A 22,996-nucleotide genomic window follows, 5' to 3' on the forward strand; every position below is an offset into this window, starting at 1 on the left:
AACCACACAAAAACTTTTTGGATAATTTTTTTTCAAATATATCTGGTATTCACCCTTCAAGGGTGTTCTAGGCAATCATTTCAAATTATGGAGAGAGGGAAGGTATTTATATATTAATTTTGTTGAAATTGGCAAATTTCTATATTATTTGGAAGAAGTCAAATTCAGACTTAGAAGAGCAGAATGTACAATCTGAGGAGTCAAGCACGTGGATTTTAAAAAGTTGAGAAGGAACGGAACAATGTCCAATCCTCGTTTGAATAAGTGTGGAATTATCTTTTTTTGGAGAAATGAGGAAATCATTGAATGTGTTTTAATTTATTTTACAAACTGTGTTACAAATTGTGTGTGGTCGTATTGCATAATTTTGTAATGTATAATTGACTGAGCGTGGCGAAGTTTTGTTTCAACTCGACCACTTTGCAATTCGTCTGTCTGTAAATTCATTTCTGTGTTCCATGCTCGGTCAATTCTGTCAAGGTGGTAGCCGTATTTGATAGTACCTTAATATTCCTCCAGAGTGCGATCATGCGATTAAGATGGCAAATCAGAATAATCAACATTACGCCCAATTCACAGCAATACTTCTATAAACCATTCATAATCACTGGACTGTGTCAAGTGGAAGTTTTGATTTAACATGGAGTGGAAATGCCCCCATGTACAAATAATTTCCATACATGTGTTTTTTATGAAATTTAAAAAATGTATTAAAAATGAACGTACATTTTATTTCTAATCTTTCAAAGAGTATGTTCATCTACATTGGTTTACTTTATTATTGCCTGATGGCTGGGACCTTTTTAAGGGTTAATAGGTTCTCGCCCCATAGGGCTTTATTTACGGTTATTGACACTGCCACTGATTGCAGATAATAATGTGTAATTCAACATATATTACTGTCGATTATTACTGTCTGTATCTGTGTTTTCTGCTTGAATATTAAAAAAAACAATAGATAACCCAATTGGCGTTGCCATCAGTAGCGGCTCGTGGTTTTTGGGTGTACTAGAGTGTTAATATTACAAAAAATGGCGTTATTGATGTTGTAGCTGAAAACTATTTTTTTTTTTTTTTATAAAATTCGAATTTTTGTATGAAGACTTTCACGGCCAAACTGAAATTTCCTGAAAATCTTCGTACAAGAAATCAAATTTTAGAAAAAAATTAATCAATAATGACATTTTATTAAATCTCACCACAATAGCACACTCTGAAGTGACGAGCCACATTTGAACACAAGGAGCATTAATATGAACCCTGCATTATTGTAATCAGGTAAACTACCAGACAGTGGTTGGATGGCAACCTAAGGAGGTGCTGCTGCTGTGCCAGGAGTCCCCGGCGGATGTCCTGCTGACCCTGAAGAAGCGCCCCCGCCACACGCACACCTACGGTCAGATCTACATGAAGCCGTATCGCCTGCCCAGCCGCAAGAGGTCCATGCCCTATAACAGGTGGGGGAGTTTGCCTCCACCCAGACCCGAGCTGTTGGCCATCAGAGATTTTGAGATGCCACTACCGAGGTATGTACAAATTAATAATATTAACACATAGTCTGCGGGAGACACTTCAACGTGTCTTTTGTAAACTGTTGGTAGAAAGAGGCAGACGCTTAAAAGCGTTGTACACTTAGGACGGGTTGTTTCGGAGAATTTGAACAATTCATCAACCTTTTTTCCAGTTCTGTGAAAGATTTTTTCAAGTTCTGTTTTAATTTCAGTTTTGTCAAGCAACTAGCCTATAATGATATAATAACAGAACTTGAATAGGACTTTCACAGAACCCGGAAATGAACGTCGAAATTTGATGAGTTATTCAAATTCTCCGAAACAACCCGTCCTTAGAGTAACAAAATATATTACGAGAAACGTATGATGTTGGTTACTCTGTGAAGTAAAAATTAGGCGTCAGTTCTCGTGAGACGTGTTCTAGGTATCTGGCAATTCGTGGAATTAGGGTCGGGTGGCCGACTGTGGTCATAAAACATGCACTTGAAATACAATAGCTGTAAGGTAAACATTTCATTTTTTTAATCTTCATTTTTCTCCAGTGTTATAGCGATATTGTTTCGTTCAAGATATTATCTATTTTTGTTTCTGCCTACATTCCGCTTTAAAAATTTCGTACAAAATACCTATCATTGTATGATACATTCATAATGTGTGTTGAAAAGTTATTTCTGTGTTGTGTTAGAAAAGTTGTTTGTTGCATATTGTTTTCATAATAAAGGGATATTTTTTCACAAAAAATACCCATTAAAAATGGACTACGGTAATGACGGAGATTGTGTGCTGATAATTTGTCAAATTATTCTTGTGATAGTGACTATGAGAAACATACAGATGATGAATTTGATTTTAGTGATGACAAAGTTACAGCACGTCGCCGGATCTTTTTCCGATGAACAATTTCAAGAAATTCGGATTAAGACTCATTTTATTAAATTTATTCAATTTTTAAATTTAAACATAAATATCATAATTGTTTATTTAAAAATATAAAATTTGTGACCAGATCATAATAAAAGATTTCGAATAAGGTAAAATACTGAAATTTTTTATTAAATTTGATCAATATATACAGGGTGTCCGGAAACTCGTAGTACAAGCGGGAAACTGGTGAATCTACATCACATTTGGAGTCGATTTTGTAGTATATTTTTTTTTTATTTGAGCTTTCGTTTTCGAGTAAATCGAGTTTGAAGTTGATTTTTTTTTTTTTTTTTTTTTTTTTTTTTAATCAAATTCTTATAAATTATTACTGAAGATCAAAGTACCCAACTAATTAAAACTATTTGAAAGTAAAACAAATGAAGAAACTCGGATTTGAAGCATTATTTTGAAATCACCCTTCATTTAACCCGGTGTAATCATAAAATATTTCTGCTCTGCAGGGTTAAAACATCTGTTATTCAACCCTAAACACCAGAAAAAACTTTAACCCTAAAATAGCCGAAAAATATTTTTTTTTGGTTTTTTTTTTTTTTTTTTTGAAAATGCTCTAATCAAAAAACTTTATATTTTTTTGGGTTCCCCATGTGGTGTAGATTCTCCAGTTTCCCGCTTGTACTACGAGTTTCCGGACACCATGTATAGTTCAAAAGTTATAGCTATTTTACATGAAACGTAATTTCAAGCGCGAACCTGATAAAAATTGCCCGCTTTAAGGCGTAGATTGATTAAAAAAATCCCCGCAAACTTTGTGTTAATACATTCCAACATTATAGTACTGTAGTAGATGCCTTCAACGATATTGAGGAAAATTTGCATCAACAGATATTAATAAGTGATATTATCATTTTTTAACATTTTTACTTTTTTAACATAATACTAATAATTAAAAATAGTAATATTATTATTTACTACCTAACTTACATAAGTACATATTAATTTTGCTCACTATCTTAATCGTAAACATACAAATGTGTTTCAACATAACACAATGCAGTCTACACGACTGTGTGCCTATTGTTTTGCCAGTCTTAACACCAAATATGTAAATAAAAAAGTATTTTTCTAAAAGACGTCTACAGATTTTCCCCATGCGATTCAGCCGATACGTAGCGCCTAGCGTCTTAGCTTTGAAGGCTGAGAAATTGAGGCTTTACATTTGCGAAATGGAGTTAATAGGCTTATGTTGTTATTCAAAATAGGCACACTATTTTGGGTGAGTTTAGCAGAATAATTTTTGTAAGAATTTTTTTCTAAAAAACTATATATTATCTAAAACTAGATAATATATAGTATAGAAAACTAGAAGTTCTGGCGTTGTCTGGGCTTTACACAGAGTTTTTCGATATCAGATGTAAACAGTAACTTTGATATTATTATTATCACAGTATATTTCCTATGAACGTCAGGTGTGTAACATATCATCAATCTCGGAATAAAACTGTAGATTTGTTTAAAAAACAAAGCAAGCCAGATCTATCTATAGATGATAGATGATTTGCAGAAAAATTGTATTAAATTTCAGATTGAAATTAAATTTATACTTTGCGTCATATGAACCAATAGAATAACCGGAATTATGAAAGAATAATGCTCTTGAAATGAAATATGATATGTAGTTATATTCTTGATAGTGATGCCGCCGGGAGTCATTTTCGGGAACCGGGTACACGTTTGAGGAACCGGGCGAGTACCCGGGTTTTTAAACATTCAAAAACCCTGCCGATTTCTGTAGCGTGTATTTAAATTTTGCCGCCACGTATTGGAGGATGGAACCAATGTTTTAATGGTGTCGGAATACACTGATTTGTAGCTAGGCTCCATATAGGCTACTAGCTCCCTGAAACCAGGCCAATCCACCATTTCTAATGGCAAGTTGTGCCGCGCAATCATCCGAGAAGTCAATTTAGTGATGTTTTCTTGTCTTTTGGCATCACAAGTCCTGCCACTTCTTACTCCAAAGGAAGTAAGTGTTGGCTGCTTCTTGCAGCCAACTTCGTTGATCTCGTCTTTTTGATGGATATTTTTTAGGTGTTTGCCCATAGCACTTGTCGATCCACTGTAAAGCATTTTCGAATTGCAAAGACTGCACAGCACTTTTTGTTCTTCTGGTAGCTCTTTAAAAAAATCCCAAACAAATGACACCTTTCTTTTTACTGCACTCGTCATTGTAGCTGCTGTTTTAATAATCACTCGACAATTATAAAAAATACACTGATTAATTAGCACACGTTGGGCGAGCGTGTGGTAGACGAGTTTTGGTTTGTGCGCATGACTGGGTAGGGTGGGGGTAGTGGGAGCTAGCTCGCAGTCGACAGCAGTCAGCAGTCTAGTCACAACAAATGACAGTGACTCACAGCGCCGGATGCATAGTGTGGTATAATGTATCGTGTTATTATACCGAGACACGACTGTTTCGATGAAATAAATACAAGACAGCTCTTTATACCATTGTTTTATTAAACAGTTAAAATAAATATCAAGAGGTTGTAAATAAAAAAAACAGCATTCATCACGTAAACAATTCAAAAAAATTACACGTCTTGAAATTAGAGCCGGTTCTTGTTGTCAGAACCGGGTCTCCTTCGGAGAACCGGGTGCTGTGGGAACCGGGTCGGAACCGGGTACCCGGGTACCCGGCGGCATCACTAATTCTTGATTAAAGACAATGTACGATTCTTCCAAAAGTCTTTTCTTTAAGGGATTTCCAGACATATTCGATTTGAAGAAAACATCTATAAAGGAATTGAACAATGGACTTTACTTAAGAAAAAGAATAGTCTGACGGTCCTACTTGGTTGCTTATGTTGTTGTTACTGATACAATCGGATAGTTTGTGGACAGCTTTAGTCTTTCGGCATCAATTAATTGATACTTTATTTTAATATTTTAGGCCATTACCTGTCCCCCTGCCACCCCCGCAGTTGGATCTCGAGGTCAGCTCATCTTCAGACGAGAGTGAGATTTCTTCTCGTCCGGGATCTCCCACTTCAGACCATATATCTTCCCAACACAGGTTTGTTATTCAATTATAAATCATTAGTTGTTTGAATTGTACTCTGAATATCATATAATGCAAGCACAAATAATTTGTTAAGTTTCTAAATGTTTACAATTTTGATTCTTTCAATTTTGATCTTTGGGGATGTGGTAAGGAGGCGAATGAAAGAGGTTGTGAGGTTACAGCGTTTATTGAGTGAGTGTAGTTGTGAGAGATAACTCCGGACCGATGCTCACGCATTTGGTGGATTTAGTCAGCGGCGAATTCGCCAGGTCGAAGATCGACACCAGATGTAAGCGGAGATGGCGGTGGTGGAATGGTCGAGGCGATGTCTCGAGTCAGTGGCTCGACACTGCCTTGGTGGAGACCGGACTTATAGATGGTGTTCAGCACTGGGGATGACGTTGAGTCTTTCTGGTACTCCAGTGTGAAGTAAGAGAGCCGAAGATACGGTTGACCTGGTCGGCAGATGATGCGAGCGCGAATGAGCTCGCTGCGCGGGAGATGTAGACTAGCGAAGATGTAGCAGGTACAAGACGCAGACCAGCGAAGTTGTCGCAGGGATCGCAGGCCAGGGATGATATCACAGGGCCAAGGCGCTGTTGTAATCCCGCGGAGTCGATGGTTATCCGTAGCATTTCCTTTAAGTTCGCTTTATGCCAGGCATAGTAGGTCCGTGGCCCATAGTGGCGCAGTGAGTTAAGGGCAGAACTTGGCGCGGGGGGACGGCCAGAGTGGCCGCCCGATTCCGTTGGCGGCAGGTGCTTGTAATGGGTACTCACTTGTAGCTGCTAATAAATGACTGACTTAAGTACTTTGACGTAACAGCTTTATATATAGGCGCAAATGCGTTCAAGAACAAACCAGCAAATCGCGAGTAGGTAGATGTACCATACATAAGATGTTGCACTAAGGCGATGCTGGTTGCATGATGAAAGTTCCAGAATCTTCGAGTAGGTACCGCTACACATCTTAACCACGGGTTACAAGAATGTTTGTGTCACGTAATGACAGAGTGTGTACATATTTGTTTTTAATAAATTTCTAGCCAATAAGGAACTCCACTGAAAAATATTATGGCTTAAAAAATTATGTTCATATAGATCAGAGGTTCCCAAAGTGGTCTATATAGACCCCCAGGGGTCGATATCAGTTTGCTGGGGGTTTATGTCAGCGAGAAAAAAATGTGGGGGTCCACGAGATTCAAATGGGGGTACATACGAGCGGACCCCCATTTACCTTAAGTCAACATTTAGGAGTTCCTTAGATGACACAATACACCTAACACAAATAACACAGTTTACGTAATACATACTAATAATAGACTGAGAAATTACTTATTTGATGTTTGTATTTTTATATTTCGTAAAGTTGTTTATTGAAGTATATGTATTAATAAAATTGTACGTTCCTTTTCTCATCAGTATTAATATATTGAAGCAAAACATTGCACATCGGAAGCCGCGAATCATCCTAGATTCCCAACTTGTTTTAGAAAAACGTCCAGGGTAATAATGACGTTCAACATTTAAATGTACTTCACACAGACTTCAAAACTAAGTTTGAGGACATTTTGACTGTGGAAGTGGAATGTTGAAGAATCGGATCATATGAAAAGAAGAACTGATCGGAATAAGCGCAAACAAAGAAATTAAGGGGCAGTTCTGTAGGGCCAGCTACAGAAAGAAATTCCCGTTGCTTATCCTGCTCCATTTTCATTTGGTGTAATACCTCACAAGGGCGCCCCTGTCTGCACAATGTACAGACAGGAACTATACCGCCACCCGGTTGTTGGACAGGCAAGGGAAGGGAACCTTCTTACGAAAAAGAGAAATGATTATCACATGGGACATTAAGAGTTTTAGGAAAATTCAATATTCGGCAGGGGGTCTACGGAAAAAAAATATATTTGGCAAGCGGTCTACGTGGCAAAAAGTTTGGGAACCTTTGATATAGATCAACAAATACTAATTCTGAATATATAAGTTTTATTCTGTATTATTATGTGTAGAATCTAAAAATAGTCATTAAAAAACTAATATGTAACACACCATTTGGTTGGTACGACTGAATCTGCTTTCATTCATCACAACCAGTCTACAATATAGGTCTATGGTCTACAATATCAACAGCAGGGTTGCCAATTCCGGGAGAATTCCCCAAATTAGGGGAATTTCTAAGGTTTTTCAAGAATTCAGTTTTTCAATCATATTGAAAAATAATATCTTTAAATAGTATAAAACAACGTAGCTTTCTGCGTCTGTCTGTTTGCGCGCTTAGTTCTTCTAAACTATGCGACGGATTTGTATTGGGTTTTCACTATTATTTAGAGAATTTATTCCGGAAGGCTTATACATATTATACAGGCATATTATATTTATAGAAAGTAGAGAAAAGTCAAGCAACACCTTGTACACGTCAGCGAGTTTACAATAGTTGTGAGAATGTACTATACATATTTCATTCTAAATCCGAAAATGACTAGATAGTAACAAAATATATACTAATTTCAATAAAATTTTATTTCATTTGGAGGTAAATGAACTTGTTGGGAATTTGAACATCTCTTTATCTCTTGTGGGTATTTTAGAACATATGCATTGGCAACCCTGGTCCACATTCACATAAGAACCGGTGAACAAGTTTTTCAATACCGGTAAATAGTTTATCAGTTGCGGTCATGGATCTATTTTAGCACTTTGGTTCAATACATTAACATTAGTGGTGAAATGCTAACATTTTACCTATCATTCTTCAATGTAACACTTGTAATCTTAATCTTATTAAATACAGCGCAGGTTGAAACAAAACGTAATCTCTGGTCTCGTCCATAGATTTTGGTGCTTTTTCGGGAGACCAGAAAAAGTAAACATTTGAAAATTATTTTAACTATTTAAACTACGCATAACAAATAAAAAATATACTGGTATTTAAGTTAGAAGTATATTAGTGATAAAAAAAATAAACTGAAGTCATAATACAGCATCATTTTCTTCACATCAGTAGGAATTCATTGTCTTTTCTGTACATGGTAAATGTATCAAAGTAATACATATTATGCAGGTACATTATTTCGTAATTGAAATTGAATGAAATTTGAACATTTTTATTTTGAAATTTAAACATTTTAATTTTGAAATTTTAACATTTTAATTTTGGTATTAGAACATTCTAATTGGATAGTGCATTCAAATTTATAATGCAAGATAAAAGGCAGGTAAATGCAAATATTAATTAATATCTTTTCCGTTACCCTTAACTGTTTTTGCAAGTATGTATGTGATTTGCTACTTTTTTAAGATAAAAAAGTATGGTATTAAATAAAAATTCAATAACTTGATCAACAAATTTTAAAGATTCCCTTTCAAATTAAACAAATAACGAATGATATTTTATGTTTCTAATAATAAAACTATATAATTAAAACTACAAAATATATTTAAAAATTTTCAAGAAATGAAAAGTAAATTGAAATAGGATGTTGGTTTTGCATCAGAAGAAGGAGCGTGTCTAGGTCCAGTAATTTAAAAAAGATAGTCAGTTGCTTTTGTAAAAACTTTTGACAAGAAAATTTTCATACAAAAAAACTTTTCTAAAAGCTTTTGTCAAACAAAGGTCCCGTTGTCTGTCCATAGCGTCAGTGTCATTTGATACAATGTCCGCAATAAAACTAATATGTGATACGGTGAAAAATATCCATCCACTTTAGGTTTATTTATTTTAAGAGGATAAACAATAAATACAGTTATCAAGACACACACCAACCGCATTACACTCAAATGTAACACTCGCTCTCCCGAGGACTGGAAAATTGCAATTTTCGAGAGTAATTTTAAAATTTTTTTAATTTTAGTAATTTTAGTACTCTAACTGTTAATAAGTAGGTGTCTGACAATCAACAAAGTATAAATTGCTGCATCAGTAATAAATTTTCAGGAGATGTAAATATACTAATAAAATATTATTATTATTTTATTTTTTATTAATTAATTTTATTTTAGTAATTTGTACATTTAAGGTTACCAATTACTAATTAATTGTTACATGCTCCTACACAACATCTTGAACCTTCCAATTGGTGCAGACTTTAAGTTTTCCGGCAGCGCATTATACAGGGTGTCCGGAAACTCGTAGTACAAGCGGGAAACTGGTGAATCTACATCACATTTGGAGTCGATTTTGTAGTATATTTTTTTTTATTTGAGCTTTCGTTATCGAGTAAATCGAGTTTGAAGTTGATTTTTTTTTTTTAATTTCTTTTTTTTTTAATCAAATTCTTATAAATTATTACTGAAGATCAAAGTACCCAACTAATTAAAACTATTTGAAAGTAAAACAAATGAAGAAACTCGGATTTGAAGCATTATTTTGAAATCACCCTTCATTTAACCCGGTGTAATCATAAAATATTTCTGCTCTGCAGGGTTAAAACATCTGTTATTCAACCCTTAACACCAGAAAAAACTTTAACCCTAAAATAGCCGAAAAATATTTTTTTTTGGTTTTTTTTTTTTTTTTTTGAAAATGCTCAAATCAAAAAACTTTATATTTTTTTTGGGTTCCCCATGTGGTGTAGATTCTCCAGTTTCCCGCTTGTACTACGAGTTTCTGGACACCGTGTATATAGTACTTTTAATATTTTATTTTAATACATTGTATTTACAAATATTAATTTAACAGTGCGCCGAGCCGTGACTCTTTTAAGATGATTTTTGTCACTCTCAAAAAGTGTAAACCAAAGTTTTTATATCTTTTTTTTATGATTTTTGCCGCTCTCCAGAACAAAAAGTTTAAGGTCAGTATATTTTTGACACCTCACAAGAATCCCCTGACTCGTAAAAGTACACAATAAAGGGGGGGTTGATAAAGGGGCATAAGGACAAGATTAAATGAATGGGAAAAGTGCAAGGGATCTAAGTTGCTCGTGCCTCTGACGAGAAACCATTATTCTAATTTGAAAGATGTAAATTATTCATTTTGATTTTTCAAATACCACGATACGACGTACGTCAATATAATTGTCCTTTAAATGGTATTAAAAATCGTTGTTATTTATGAGTAAATCAATATATATATAACGGTGATTTTGACGAGTCAAAAAATAAATCGGATGTTAAAATAAAAAAATAAATTAGAAAATAAATAATATGTAGATACTAATGTTTAAAGTTATTTGATTTTAGGATTTACTTGCCTAAACCCCGGTCAGTTGTGCAGAGGCGGAACACCACCAGTGGGAGCAGTCCTGTCTCCAAGAGACCTAACATCAGCATTGAGCAGGTAACGAACACACAATACACTCTTCAAATTATACATTCTTTACGACAGATTCATCATGTACATATTTATATACACCTGTCTCTGAGAACACATCCTAAACACATATTATTTGCTTCTTGTTTTTAGTTCTGGAGAGAATTAAAAAACCATAAAAGTCTTCAGCATTCAGGTAGCGCTCAAATGACGAGAATGGATGATTCCGATGACATATCTGATAATCTTTATAGAAGGGATAAATCTGTCTCATACAGTACCGGCCTCGAACTGTCGCCAAGACCCAAGACTTGTTTAGGAGTTGGACTGAATCATTCCAAAGTCATCAAACTAAAAGAAAAGTTGAGTGGTATACCAGATGATAGAACTTCCTCTAAAACCGTGAAATTCCACGATGACTTGGTCACAGGCAACTCCGACCACAAGAACCATCACAGTGAAGAGTCATTTGTCAAGGAAAATAAAGAAAGGGGTCGACTGGACAAGAGTCACTCTACTCCCGCTTACGATTTTGGTGAATCAGACGATGGGGACTTTCCATTGATGAAAGAAATTATCCCGGAGTCTCCCACCTCCTCCATAGATAGTCCATCCATAGTTGTACACAGTCCAGAGAAGGTAGATCAAATACTAGGCTTTAAGAAATCCAGCCATCGAATCGGTGGCGCCATGATCCATCATCATAGAGATAAAACCAAAATGAACAATGGAGACATCACTGAACAGACAAAATCAGACATCTTTGGGGAAAAACATATGAATAAATCATCCAAAGATACTCAGATTTTAGAAACGATAAATATAGCTTTCTTAGAACACAGGAAGAAAGAAGAGTCCATGAATAAGAAAACCAGCAATGGCCAGAGCATATTTCAAACTGAATTTGGAGAACCTTACGTGAAAAAAGTTTACCAATCAGAAATGAGCGAGCAGATTGAAACCATATCTAACGTATTGTTTGAAGCCTATGAACAACGAAAACTTGAAAGTGAAAGGTCCATGGAATTTAGTCAACCAAAACCAGATGTACCACCTGAACCTCCTCCTCGACCCTTGAGCACACAGAAACCTGGCTACATCCCTCCCAAGCCCTACAAGCCTATCCAGAAGGAGGATATTCACGTTATTCCCAATAAGTCTCTCACGCCATCCACCAATCCTCTGAGGAATGACATCTCCTTGCCAGTCAACAGTGGAGCCAGCACTTCAGAAGTGAAGCATGACATGCCTCGTACACCTCTTATGCCTGCAAGAAGTTTGCAAGTTCTGGAGACCGATTCAAAGGCATCCACTTCAAGTTCAACAGGAAATAAACATGACACATCTGTGAATTCTTTAAAAAACGACAGTGCTAAACTCTCAGTGTCACCCGGCAACAGTATGGTGAGGGGATTGCTAGCGGCGGGCAAATCCAAAAGTCTTAAAAAGAAGAATTCCATTCTAGCAAGTAAGTCATTTAAATCATTTTTTTTTGTTTTGCATCCATATGTCCACACTTCTTCCTTTTGATTATGTGGATAAATATTTTTATTTTGTTTACAGAAAGGCGAAAAATTTCTGTGAAAGACTTGGGCTCATGTGATATGGAGGGCTACCTTTACCAGAGATGTCGTACCAAAAATAACACTAACGTTAATTGGCAACTAAGATGGTTTATTCTTTTAGGCAACACATTTTATGGCTTCAAGCATAAAGATGTAAGTAACACAAAATCAAGTTGATTTGAAAGGAGTTGTCAATATTAAATTCCCTGCTTACGCTTCGAAACATTGGTTCATTGGCCCTTTGCCATTTGTTCAACCATCAATGCTAGTCACTAATGTCAATGTTTAAAATAATTATATTTAAAAAAATTTTGATTTCAGTCATCCAAGGCCGATTGTTTGATATTCTTGAGTGGTTTTACCGTATCTGCGGCTCAAGAAGTAAAGTCTAAGCAATTTGCCTTTAAAATTTACCACACCGGAACAGTGTTCTATTTTGCTTCGGATAATGCAGATGCCACGGCCACCTGGTTGGACTGCGTAACCAGAGCCACCCTTACCAATAACGACTCTTGGGAAAGAGCTAGCAAGAAAGATAAGAAAACTGATGAATCTAAACATTTCTCAGAAACTGATTATTCAGACGACGACGCCAGTAGTTCCGGTCCTAATGAGAAGAGCAAGAGTGAGAAACTGGAGAAATCTGAAAAGTCACATAAATTTGGGTCTTTAAAGAAATTTACAAACAGAATGCATAAATCTGATTCACAGGAAAACGTAAATCATTCATCCTCTACTAGTCTCGATAGGAAATATTTCAATCGGTTTTTTTCTTCAAAGGCCAGCAAAAATAAAGAAGAGAAATCTAAATTCAAAAGTAACGATGTTCCTGTTCCCACGGACCGGTACAGAAGTTACAGGAAGATTCCTCTGTCAGGACCCTCAGGTTCGGAAATCTCATTGATGGGAGTCAAGCAGGCCGGCTCAGTTACCAAACTATCAGGAGATGACTCTAATGACAAGAAATCGAAAAACATTGGCAAAATTAAGAAAATTGACTGTGTCGACAATGAAAAGCATATTCTGGAAGATGATAATCTCCCAGATCTCACACAAAAGCATCAAAAGAAAGCAAATCCCATTAATTTTATCCACGCTTCTAATCCAAATTTGTTAGATTTTGAAAAAAGTGATTTTGTTTCCAAACCAAAATGTAATGCACCGTTTTTAAAGAACATTGTTCAAAGACCAGACAATTTTATCGGCTTTGTAACTTTGGAGCAGTTTATGTTAAATAAACAAGAGGAAGAAAGGAGGCAAGTCTATTCTAATAGAGTTCTGATGGGAGTCGAGAGAGACACTCGCGTGGATGAGAAGAATCAACAAAGGAAAGAAAGATCCCTGCGAGATAATAATAATTTGCAAAAACAGTTGGATAAAATAGTTCCCGATGTAATCTATGGAGAAATACCTATTTTTTTAGAGAAAAATATAACCCCTTCTAAGATGGAGCAGATACAAAATAGGAGTTTACCCAAGACACCGTTAGTTAGCACTAACAAAACCTTCAAGTCTTCAGCAGATTCTGTAGCAGCACAGAGTACCAGCATCTCTCCTCATCTCAAACCGGTTGTGGAACTAAAAGGGGACAAAAACAGATATGAAAATAATTTTTTAAAAACTGGTGCAAAGAAGAAAAATGATGGATATGAAACAATAAAATACGATGAAATGGATATTGACCCACAGGAAGATATGAAATTTGACATGGTTAGTGTTGGAAATCCACCAATTGTGCCAAAGAAGCCATCATTTCAAACCTTCAAAGACGGATATGAAAAAATAGCATACAACTCTGATTTGAATGCCAATAAAGAATCATCTGGAGATATACATCCAGAACTTAAGCGATTTGATTATAAATCTAGAAAAAGTTCTAAAGATTTAGGCTATGAATTTATCTATGGAGATGATCAACCACCACTTTTGATGGATATAATTCGCAGATCAACTAAGAAAGATTTGGGCTATGAAACAATTTTTACAGATAATGCTTCTGATCTGAGCAAAAGTGGTACAATAGAAGATCCTAAACCTGCACCGAGAAAGCTTCCAATTGAGTTGAGGAAACCTGTTCCTCCTCCAAAAATAAATAATAATAAAAGTAAACAGCCTGTCAGCCGCCAGGGCTCCATCACGTCTGTGGGAGACAGAAAGTCTTCTGGAATAGACACTAAACCTGTGTTCAAGCAAGGCGATTGCCCCGAGAAGTTTTGGTTAGACTCTTTGAGAAGAAATGATAAAGTGTACACGGCAAAGATCAACGATCATTCCGGAAGCAGTGTTAAAGCTGATAAGTTTTACACCAAGCACAGTGAGCCATCCACTTACATGAAAAGCAGTGAAGCTACCATTGTGAAGTCTGATAAATTACAGAATAAAGCATTGCCGAGTAGTGACAGCTCTGTTATGGTTTCGTCTTCAGAACACAAGCCCCTGAAGAGCGCTACACAATACATTCCAATGTCGCTGGTTTCACCCAACAAAGCTCTGAAAACTTCTCCGCAGTTTGAGCTCTCACTGGATACAAGGTGTGTATTGAATAGTGTATAAAAGTGTATAAAACAAGTCTCATGGTGCAATTCATAACCTGTGTTCATGTTTCCCTCTGTACAGAGAACCCCCGTCGACGTCTTCTGGGATATCTCGGCTGCGCCAGATGTGGAGCCACCATGGGAGCTCAGGAGGTGGCAAGGGAGCGGCGGCCGCCAGTGTTAACCCGGTAAAGGAGAAAACCATCCTAGGTTCCCCTCGGCTCCATAGAGCTCTCTTCAAGAAGCACCATACCCCGAGCTCAGCCGATGAGTGGACCCAAGATTTTGTTTATTCTAAGGTTGATCTTTTTAGTTTGCTTGATTTTTATTTTACTTTTATTTGCCAACGTGTTTTATTGCTTTATTATTTGTTTTGCTTTTTTTCGTTGGTCACTTTTAGTTTTATTTGGGCTTCATGTTTTTGTTTTGTTTTATTTTCACAGGGTGTCCCGTCCACATCTTATTCAGATATCTCCAACAATGAGTCTTATTTGTATTCTATGCCCTCCGGTGGTTCCGCGTTGAACATGGCGGGCTGCGACGGCCCCGCTAACCTAAGCACCCCGGATTACGCCCACCTGGAGTACCCACCCGTATTTGAGCCCGAGACGTATTCCCTGGCCGACCCGGGACCCAGCATATTGAGAAAACATAACTACCATAATGATAAGAAATAAAATATTTACAGATAGATTATTTATCATCCTACATCTTTATTTATATGCACAATCAATAATTCATATTTAAATACATGTATTTGATTCTTCGATAAAATTTATATTTACTAGGGCTGTATTTGTATACATTAACCTGATGTTTTGAAGGAATACATTGTAATAATATATGTTAAAGTATATATACCTACCTACTGAGTTAGTGAAATTGTTGAAATGATAATAATATTATTAAATTTTGGAATTTATTAGGACTCGAAAACAATTTTCAGTGCCAAAGCGCTCAAAATCTATAAAAAATTATCTTTTACCTTTTAGGCAAAATTGCAGACAATATGTCCAGATCACAGATTGTGTATACTATCACTTCCTATTCGTGTTGTGGTTTGTAGTTTAACATTTGCCAAATTAAATCGGTGAAATGTGAACAGGTTAACTTTAAAAACGTAAATAAGCATTCGACAATACTCTCAGCTCTTCCAAAATATTTACGCTTGATGAAATCATTTTTTGTGTTCTATAAAAAATTTATATAAAAAGTGTACTCCATTTTTATTTTAGAAAATATTTTTCTTAAACATGTTTTTATAAACAGGACAGAATTTGTATTACATATTCTGTCTTTACCACAAATATTAAAAAAAGTTTTAGCCTTCTGTTGGTAGCAGCATCAGAATATTATTAAAAAATACCAACATTTCCTTTGGCCTAAAAGGTTTCTTTTGGGAAATTTGTTACTGTTTCATATATTTTTTAAGAAAACCGATGATTATTAAAATTTTTTCATTCAATCGCTATCCCTCAGACCGAAGAAAGACATTAAAGTAACTTAACAGTTCGAGTCCTTGCTGTATATAATTCATGTACATTAGAAGATAATGTTTAATGCAAAATTCTCAAATTTATAATGATATTTCGAGAAATTTATGCAGCAGAATATTAAAAAAATCTTGTGTGATGATTTAAAACAACTGAGACGGTAGTTCCCGTTAAATTTTTCAGTGAAATGGACCTCCTGATCGCTAAGAACAGTTTCGAATAGTGCGCTTTGAGAAATTAATTTTCTAGAATGATTATTAATGAATACATACTGGCGTACTTGGTGCAATAGAAACGTCAACCTATTTTCTCAGCTGATTTCAAATTTGGATTCGGTGTTATGTAGCGCTCACTGTATTTCCTTGTTTTAGGTATTAAATACCGTGTAAATAAATATTTTATCCTGATTTTAGTCATTTTTAAAATATGTTAAACATTACATTTCAAGCAGTTTGAGGGAAAACATATTTTGTTTTTTTCATTGATAAATTGTATACTACCCCATTATCTTAACAACCCTTTTTGTGGATGGATACATATCCTATTGTTTCTACTACTTGAACGACTTTTGAGGTTTTCAAATTAATTGCCATTTGTATTGACCGGCAGATCCTGGTACTACAAAAGCAAAGCCCCCCGCAACGTCAGTTCAGTTTCTTTTGGGTACCCCCTCGTATATTATGTTTTACATTTCAACCTTATATAAACTTCAATATAATTTGTCTGCCTCCGCAGCAGAATTATAGGCTTTGGTTTTTATCTCATTCACATATTTATTAGTCATAACAAATGATACACAGTTCATTAACAATGTGTCCCAAAATAGAAAATATATTCAGAATTATCCTGGTATGTAGTTACCATAATATAGTATCATAAACAAATCTTCCCCTTTCTCAATCCCACCTCATTCTTACGCTATTTCCTTCTGCATCACAAGATTTCCCAACTGGGTGTGATGTGTTATGGACTAGACAGACAAAGACAAAGGGAGTTGTTTCCCTCAAGTTTATTTGCTATTGGTGTCTGATTCGAGAACTGATTCCCCTAGCCCCAACAATAGTATTTTTTATCTCCTTTTAAATAGAAATCATAATTTTATACTTAACATTGCAAACTTTTATGAGGTTTTCAGTGTGCATAAAATGATGATGATTTTTCATTGTACTATGGAAAGATATAGGTTTAGTCTATCATTTTCAATATATATATGTATGTATTATGTAAAATTACAGGTTAATTGCCAATCATTTTCATAATGTTGTGGAAACCACAGGTTGTGCGCCTATAATTTTCATTGTGTTATGGAAAAAATTAGGTTAATTATCAAATCATTTTCATAATGTTATGGAAAACATAGGTTATGTTCCTACCATTTTCATTGTGTTATGAAATAAAAAGGTTATTTACCAATCATTTTCATTACATTATGAAAAAAGGTTAAATGCCTATCATTTTCATTATATTGTGTAAAAAATAGATTAAGTGCCTATCATTTTCATTATATGTATCGTGCAAAAAATAGGTTAATTGCCAATCATTTTCATATGGTTATGAAAAAATAGGTTAATTGCCTATCATTTTCATTATGTTGTGTAAAAATAGGTTAATTGCCAATCATTTTCATTACGTTATGAAAAAATTGGTTGATTTCCTTTCATTTTCATTATATTTTGTAAAAAATAGATTATATGCCTATCATTTTCATTACATTGTGTATAAAATAGGTTATTTGCCAATCATTTTCATTACGTTATGAAAAAATAGGTTAATCGCCTATGATTTTCATTATATTGTGCAAATATAGGTTGATTGCCAATCATTTTCATTACGTTATGAAAAAATAGGTTAATTGCCCATAATTTTTACTATATTTTATGTAAATATTTTTAAACATGCTCAGTTTTTGTAAAGATAGAAAATTACGTTTCGAATAGTATGTATTTAATATTTTTAAGTCGACGTTGCAATGTTCCTAGCTTTAATTATAGATAAAGATTTGAATATTTTATTCACATAATATTGTTTGTACAAGTTTATTGGAGGTTCAACTGGAAAGTTATTCAATTATAGTGGTAGATTTAGTTTTATTCTATGAACATTTTTACAAACATCTATATATTGTTGGTGCATAATATAAATAAAATACATGATCTTGGCATTATTCAAATAAGCAGAAGGTTATTTTACGGAAATAGAAGAAATGTATTTATTTTATGGGGTAAGAATAATTAATATTTTGTGAATTTATGCTGTGTTTAAATAACCCCGAAAATCGTCAATCGTGGAGAGGTAATTTATAGAGATTGTTAATGAACAAAATTTTAAATCAATTAAACAATTTATTACTTTTATCACTCTTTGTCTAGTACTATACTCCCTATTTTTGATACAACTGAATAATAAAATAATTGTAATTTAAAATGACATATTAAACAGATATTTTACGATTTGATTAATTCAAATGGATTTTAATAATATTATTATAATATAGCTCCTGTTATAACAAGTTAATGTTTTCTGTCAGAACAGGACAATATTTATAGGTAAATGTTAAAATAATATGAATATGAAGGATAGTAGTTAATATTGTCTCATTTCAGCGAGACGTATCAATTACAAGATGACGGATTTTATGTGTAGCAGTGAAATATTATTATACTTTATTTTATGTTCGTTCAGCTGACATTACCGTGAATGTTAGTTACCCTTTTACCAAAACGTTTTGATGCCCTTTTAACCTAAATTGTCCGCATGTATGAATACCCTATAATATTAATAATATCTCCAACCTCTGACGTTTCCCGTACATTCTGATGGCTGTATGTTACACTAGCGCCTCTTAGCGGCGCGAGTTGTGTGCTTTGATTTTCTTTGATACATTATTCTGGGAACTTATAATTATTCTTAAACTGCTCGTTCATAGATGGCGCTAATTTAATTATTTTAGGAAAATCCCCTTTAATGCAAGTTTTGATGGTTGTTTGCGCATGTACATACGGAATATGAGTAAATAGTTTTGTCCATATAAAAACTCAATTCTTCACAAATACAACACTGTGCCTAAATAATATACATATGTGCAAACTTATCCCATTTCTAAAACATTTAGTTTCAAAATGGTCAGAACATAATATCCATGGCTTATAGTTGAAATATTGTATTTCAGTAAATTACAACATTGAGAAAACTGAAATTGAAAGTTTTCAGATTTTGGGACATTAGATTTTCTGATATAAAAATAAGTTTTTTGTATCATATCTACATCTATTTTTAATACAAAAAAGTGTAGGCTATCTGTGGTACGTTTCAGTACCTAACTCATTTTAGAACTAAATTGGAGATTCAATATTTTAATACAATAATACCAAGTACCATTACCAATACCATTTAATACCAAGCCATCGATGTGTGCCATAAAAATAACTGGCGCATGTCCCTTTTATTAGATCGTCTATCTCGTGTCTTTTGCATGCTATAACCCGGGTTTTTAAGCTGAAACAATTATAAAAATATCAACATTGACAATGATTTTTATAACTTTATCTTCAACACAGAATGCTACAAGGAACTAACACAGCTTTGCTGAATTAACCATAATTTAAAAAAAATCAAAATTGTTTAAAATAAAAAAAAAAATTAGAAAGCGCAAAACACTACCACCAAGTACTACACAAATTAAATTTGCAGCCATTGAAAGAATGTCAACATCAACATGCTACACTAGTATCTCTAACGGCCAGCGTTAGTGATTCTGCCAGTTTTTTACTAGAGTTAGGCGTGTTATTAATATTATGGGGTATTTGCTAATATTATGAAAATGAAAAAAATGTATTATAAATTTACAGTGGGTTTTTACATATTGCTTGCGTTTGATTATTGAATAAGAAGATACACAAATCGTTTAAACTGGCGAAGCCAGGAAGTACCTACAAAATAAAAATAAAATTATAACATGTATAGATAAAAAAATATTATTTTTATTGCTTTTGGGTCTTCACGGTATTGCCTACTAAACGACTAAGGTCCAGTTGTTTCACAGAATTTGAACAATTCATCAAATTTCATAGTTAAAATTCAAGTATTGTAAAATTTCGATTCAAGTTCCGTTTTTATTTCAGTTCTGTTAAACAACTGGCCCATAGCGGAATAATATCACAACTTGCATTTGATGAATTGTTAAAGTTCTGTGAAACTACTAGCCCCAAGTGATAAACTTATTTGAATCAAATATTTATTGACTTGTGTGTATTAATACATAAAGTTTATTATTTTATTGCATGAATTATATTATTACATATATGTATTATAATAATTGCCCATTTCGAGGGAAACTGTTATAATAGTCATATAATTATTTTTAAATCAATGTTTGAACGAGATGCAACAAAAAGACTAAAAGGGATATTTGGTGCTTAGAAAAATGTTTGTATATTATTATTACAATGCATATAATATGATATTTAACAGTTATGATATTTTGCCTATTGCATAAATTGTGATATTAACGAAATATTTAATAAATTGCTACAATTTTTTTGATAAGTTGCACCCTTAAATGTTTATGAAATGTACCGACTTTATTGTTTATAGACTGTAAATAAATTATTTTAAAGCGATAAATTATGTTTTTTTTATTTATTTATATTATTGCGCCATTGTGTTGCTTGCGGAGGACTCATTTCAGATTATTGAACATTCGATGATAAGGCGCGTTGGAAGCCTGAGAATTATAATTTTGAATTTGCACAGCTACAGAATTGTGAGGATTGTGTAAACGACTAAATATACTGGTATGCAATTTGACGGTCTCCGTGGTCGAGGGGTAGGGCTCCCGACTAGCAAGCTGAAAATCGCGGGTTCAAATCCCGGCGTTTGCAGGTAAATTTTATTGGATTAAATTGTGTTATTTCACAATTTACTCATTGAAAATAATATATACTAAGTCTGCGGCACGTTACAGAGTGGAAGATGCTCTCTGTATCGCTCTGGTGTAAGACCACCATTTAGAATTGAAATGGCTTTGGCCGTGTTTGGTGACCAGATCTGAATAGCCAGGTACTTCCCCACCTTCCTCCTCCACATTTCCTTCCACTCCCCACTACCTTCAGCCTCACAACATATCCCAATTGGGGATGCCATAGTCTCACTGGCTCCAGACGGTTGTGAGCAGTTGGGATTCTTGTGCGATTTCACATAAAAATGCGCGCATTCGGCTTCTGCGGCGGTGAAATTCCGTAATCAACACATCTTCAAAGTTACACAGATTACTGCAGTTACGGTACGATGGTACGGCGCATACTAGACGCCGGTTAAATACGATTCTGTAAATTGCATAACTCCATAGATGAAATACGTAAATATGGCGCTTACGGAGTGGTGGAACCTCGCTCAAGGGGGTAGGGGGTGAATTTGGGAACAATACATGTTTACAAACTAGGTCGAGTGAGGTATCGCTTACTACGTTTCATTCGCGCTGAATGGAATGACACCAAGTCGATAGTATCAATATTTGGTGAGATAACAAAGGTTTGTTTTGTGAAGAAACATGGAATAAGAAGGGTTAACCCCCTAAAGAGGTGTTCCATCACTTTATGAGATAAGAAAGGTTTGTTTTGTGAAGAAACATGAGAATAAGAAAGGTTAACCCCCTAATGAGGTGCTCCATCACTTTATTTTGAGAGGGCCCTGCAGATATTCATTTCTACAGCGAAGAATATGTACGAGCGAATTTTCATTAATTCACGAATTTTATAATTTATTTTTATGCACTTTGCTACCATTTAACTGTGTTTATTAATTTAAACTTTATCCCTCCATTAAACTTATTAATTATTAATCTGCGAGTGCCAGCGTTCACGCAAATGTTCGCATACGCACTTGTCATAAGGGGGATAGATATTAATTTAAATTGCGAGAACATTGGTATGATGTAAATAATATCAACTCATAATAATTTTACTACTGTCATTTTTACGTAATAAAATAGTTTTTGCTTGAATAATTGATTTTTTTACGTTTTATCACTAGAAACCTACGCATCTCACCAAATATTGACACTATCGATTTCTGGGAGGTTTCATTCGATTCAGCACCAATGAAAGAAAACTTAGTAAACGATTCCTCACTCGATCAAGTTTGTAAATACATTATTATTATTTAATGAGCATTAAGGTGGAGTGAAATTTTTTTTGAGAATTTCGAAATTGGCATAGTTGGGAATGATGCTCCATATATTAAAAATTACAACAAAAATAATAAAAAAATATATTTACAATACCTGGACATCGCCAAAGCTTTATATTTTATCATTTTCACGATTTTACCTAAGTATTTATAGCTCATGTACGCGAAATAAAACACACATAAAATTTGTATTTTACCATTTATTTTACAGATAATACATTCGTAGATTGTTATAATAGAACAAATAGTGGAAATAAAAAAATTTACATATATTATTTACCGCATTGAAAAACTTGAAAATTACAAAAGTTACTATGAACGTTACTGCATTTTGGTGTTAAAAATAGGCATAAGGTGTCGTGACTCTAACCTTGTTTTTATTAATCCATCTCGCCTCAAGGGTCCACAAACAACGGCTGAGGCTTCTGTTACAATTTTCACACATCTCTCTGTAGCTTGAGTGTGGCAAGGAAAATTCTTTATCATTGGTAGTATGACATCCTCAATTATG

The 22,996-nt window shown here is 34.3% G+C and overlaps 1 protein-coding gene across 2 annotated transcripts in view; it reads left to right on the forward strand.

Annotated features, from left to right (window-relative positions):
• Positions 1–17,866, forward strand: part of cnk (connector enhancer of ksr) — a 30,217-nt gene extending 12,351 nt beyond the window's left edge. Inside the window, exons 6-13 of one of the 2 annotated variants that reach the window (XM_089650838.1) lie at positions 1,279–1,526; positions 5,347–5,469; positions 10,638–10,734; positions 10,861–12,175; positions 12,271–12,425; positions 12,594–14,803; positions 14,889–15,105; positions 15,250–17,866. In XM_089650838.1, the coding sequence (XP_089506964.1) occupies positions 1,279–1,526; positions 5,347–5,469; positions 10,638–10,734; positions 10,861–12,175; positions 12,271–12,425; positions 12,594–14,803; positions 14,889–15,105; positions 15,250–15,483 (4,599 nt within the window). In that variant the 3' untranslated portion in view covers positions 15,484–17,866. The remainder of the gene's footprint in view (positions 1–1,278; positions 1,527–5,346; positions 5,470–10,637; positions 10,735–10,860; positions 12,176–12,270; positions 12,426–12,593; positions 14,804–14,888; positions 15,106–15,249) is intronic. The other variant, XM_089650845.1, reaches the window with a different exon arrangement.
• The last annotated feature ends 5,130 nt before the right edge of the window (positions 17,867–22,996 follow it).

The sequence above is a fragment of the Hesperophylax consimilis genome, chromosome 1 (assembly GCF_061612785.1).
Source record: "Hesperophylax consimilis isolate HC1 chromosome 1, BYU_Hcon_1.0, whole genome shotgun sequence".
NCBI classification, from domain to species: domain Eukaryota; kingdom Metazoa; phylum Arthropoda; class Insecta; order Trichoptera; family Limnephilidae; genus Hesperophylax; species Hesperophylax consimilis.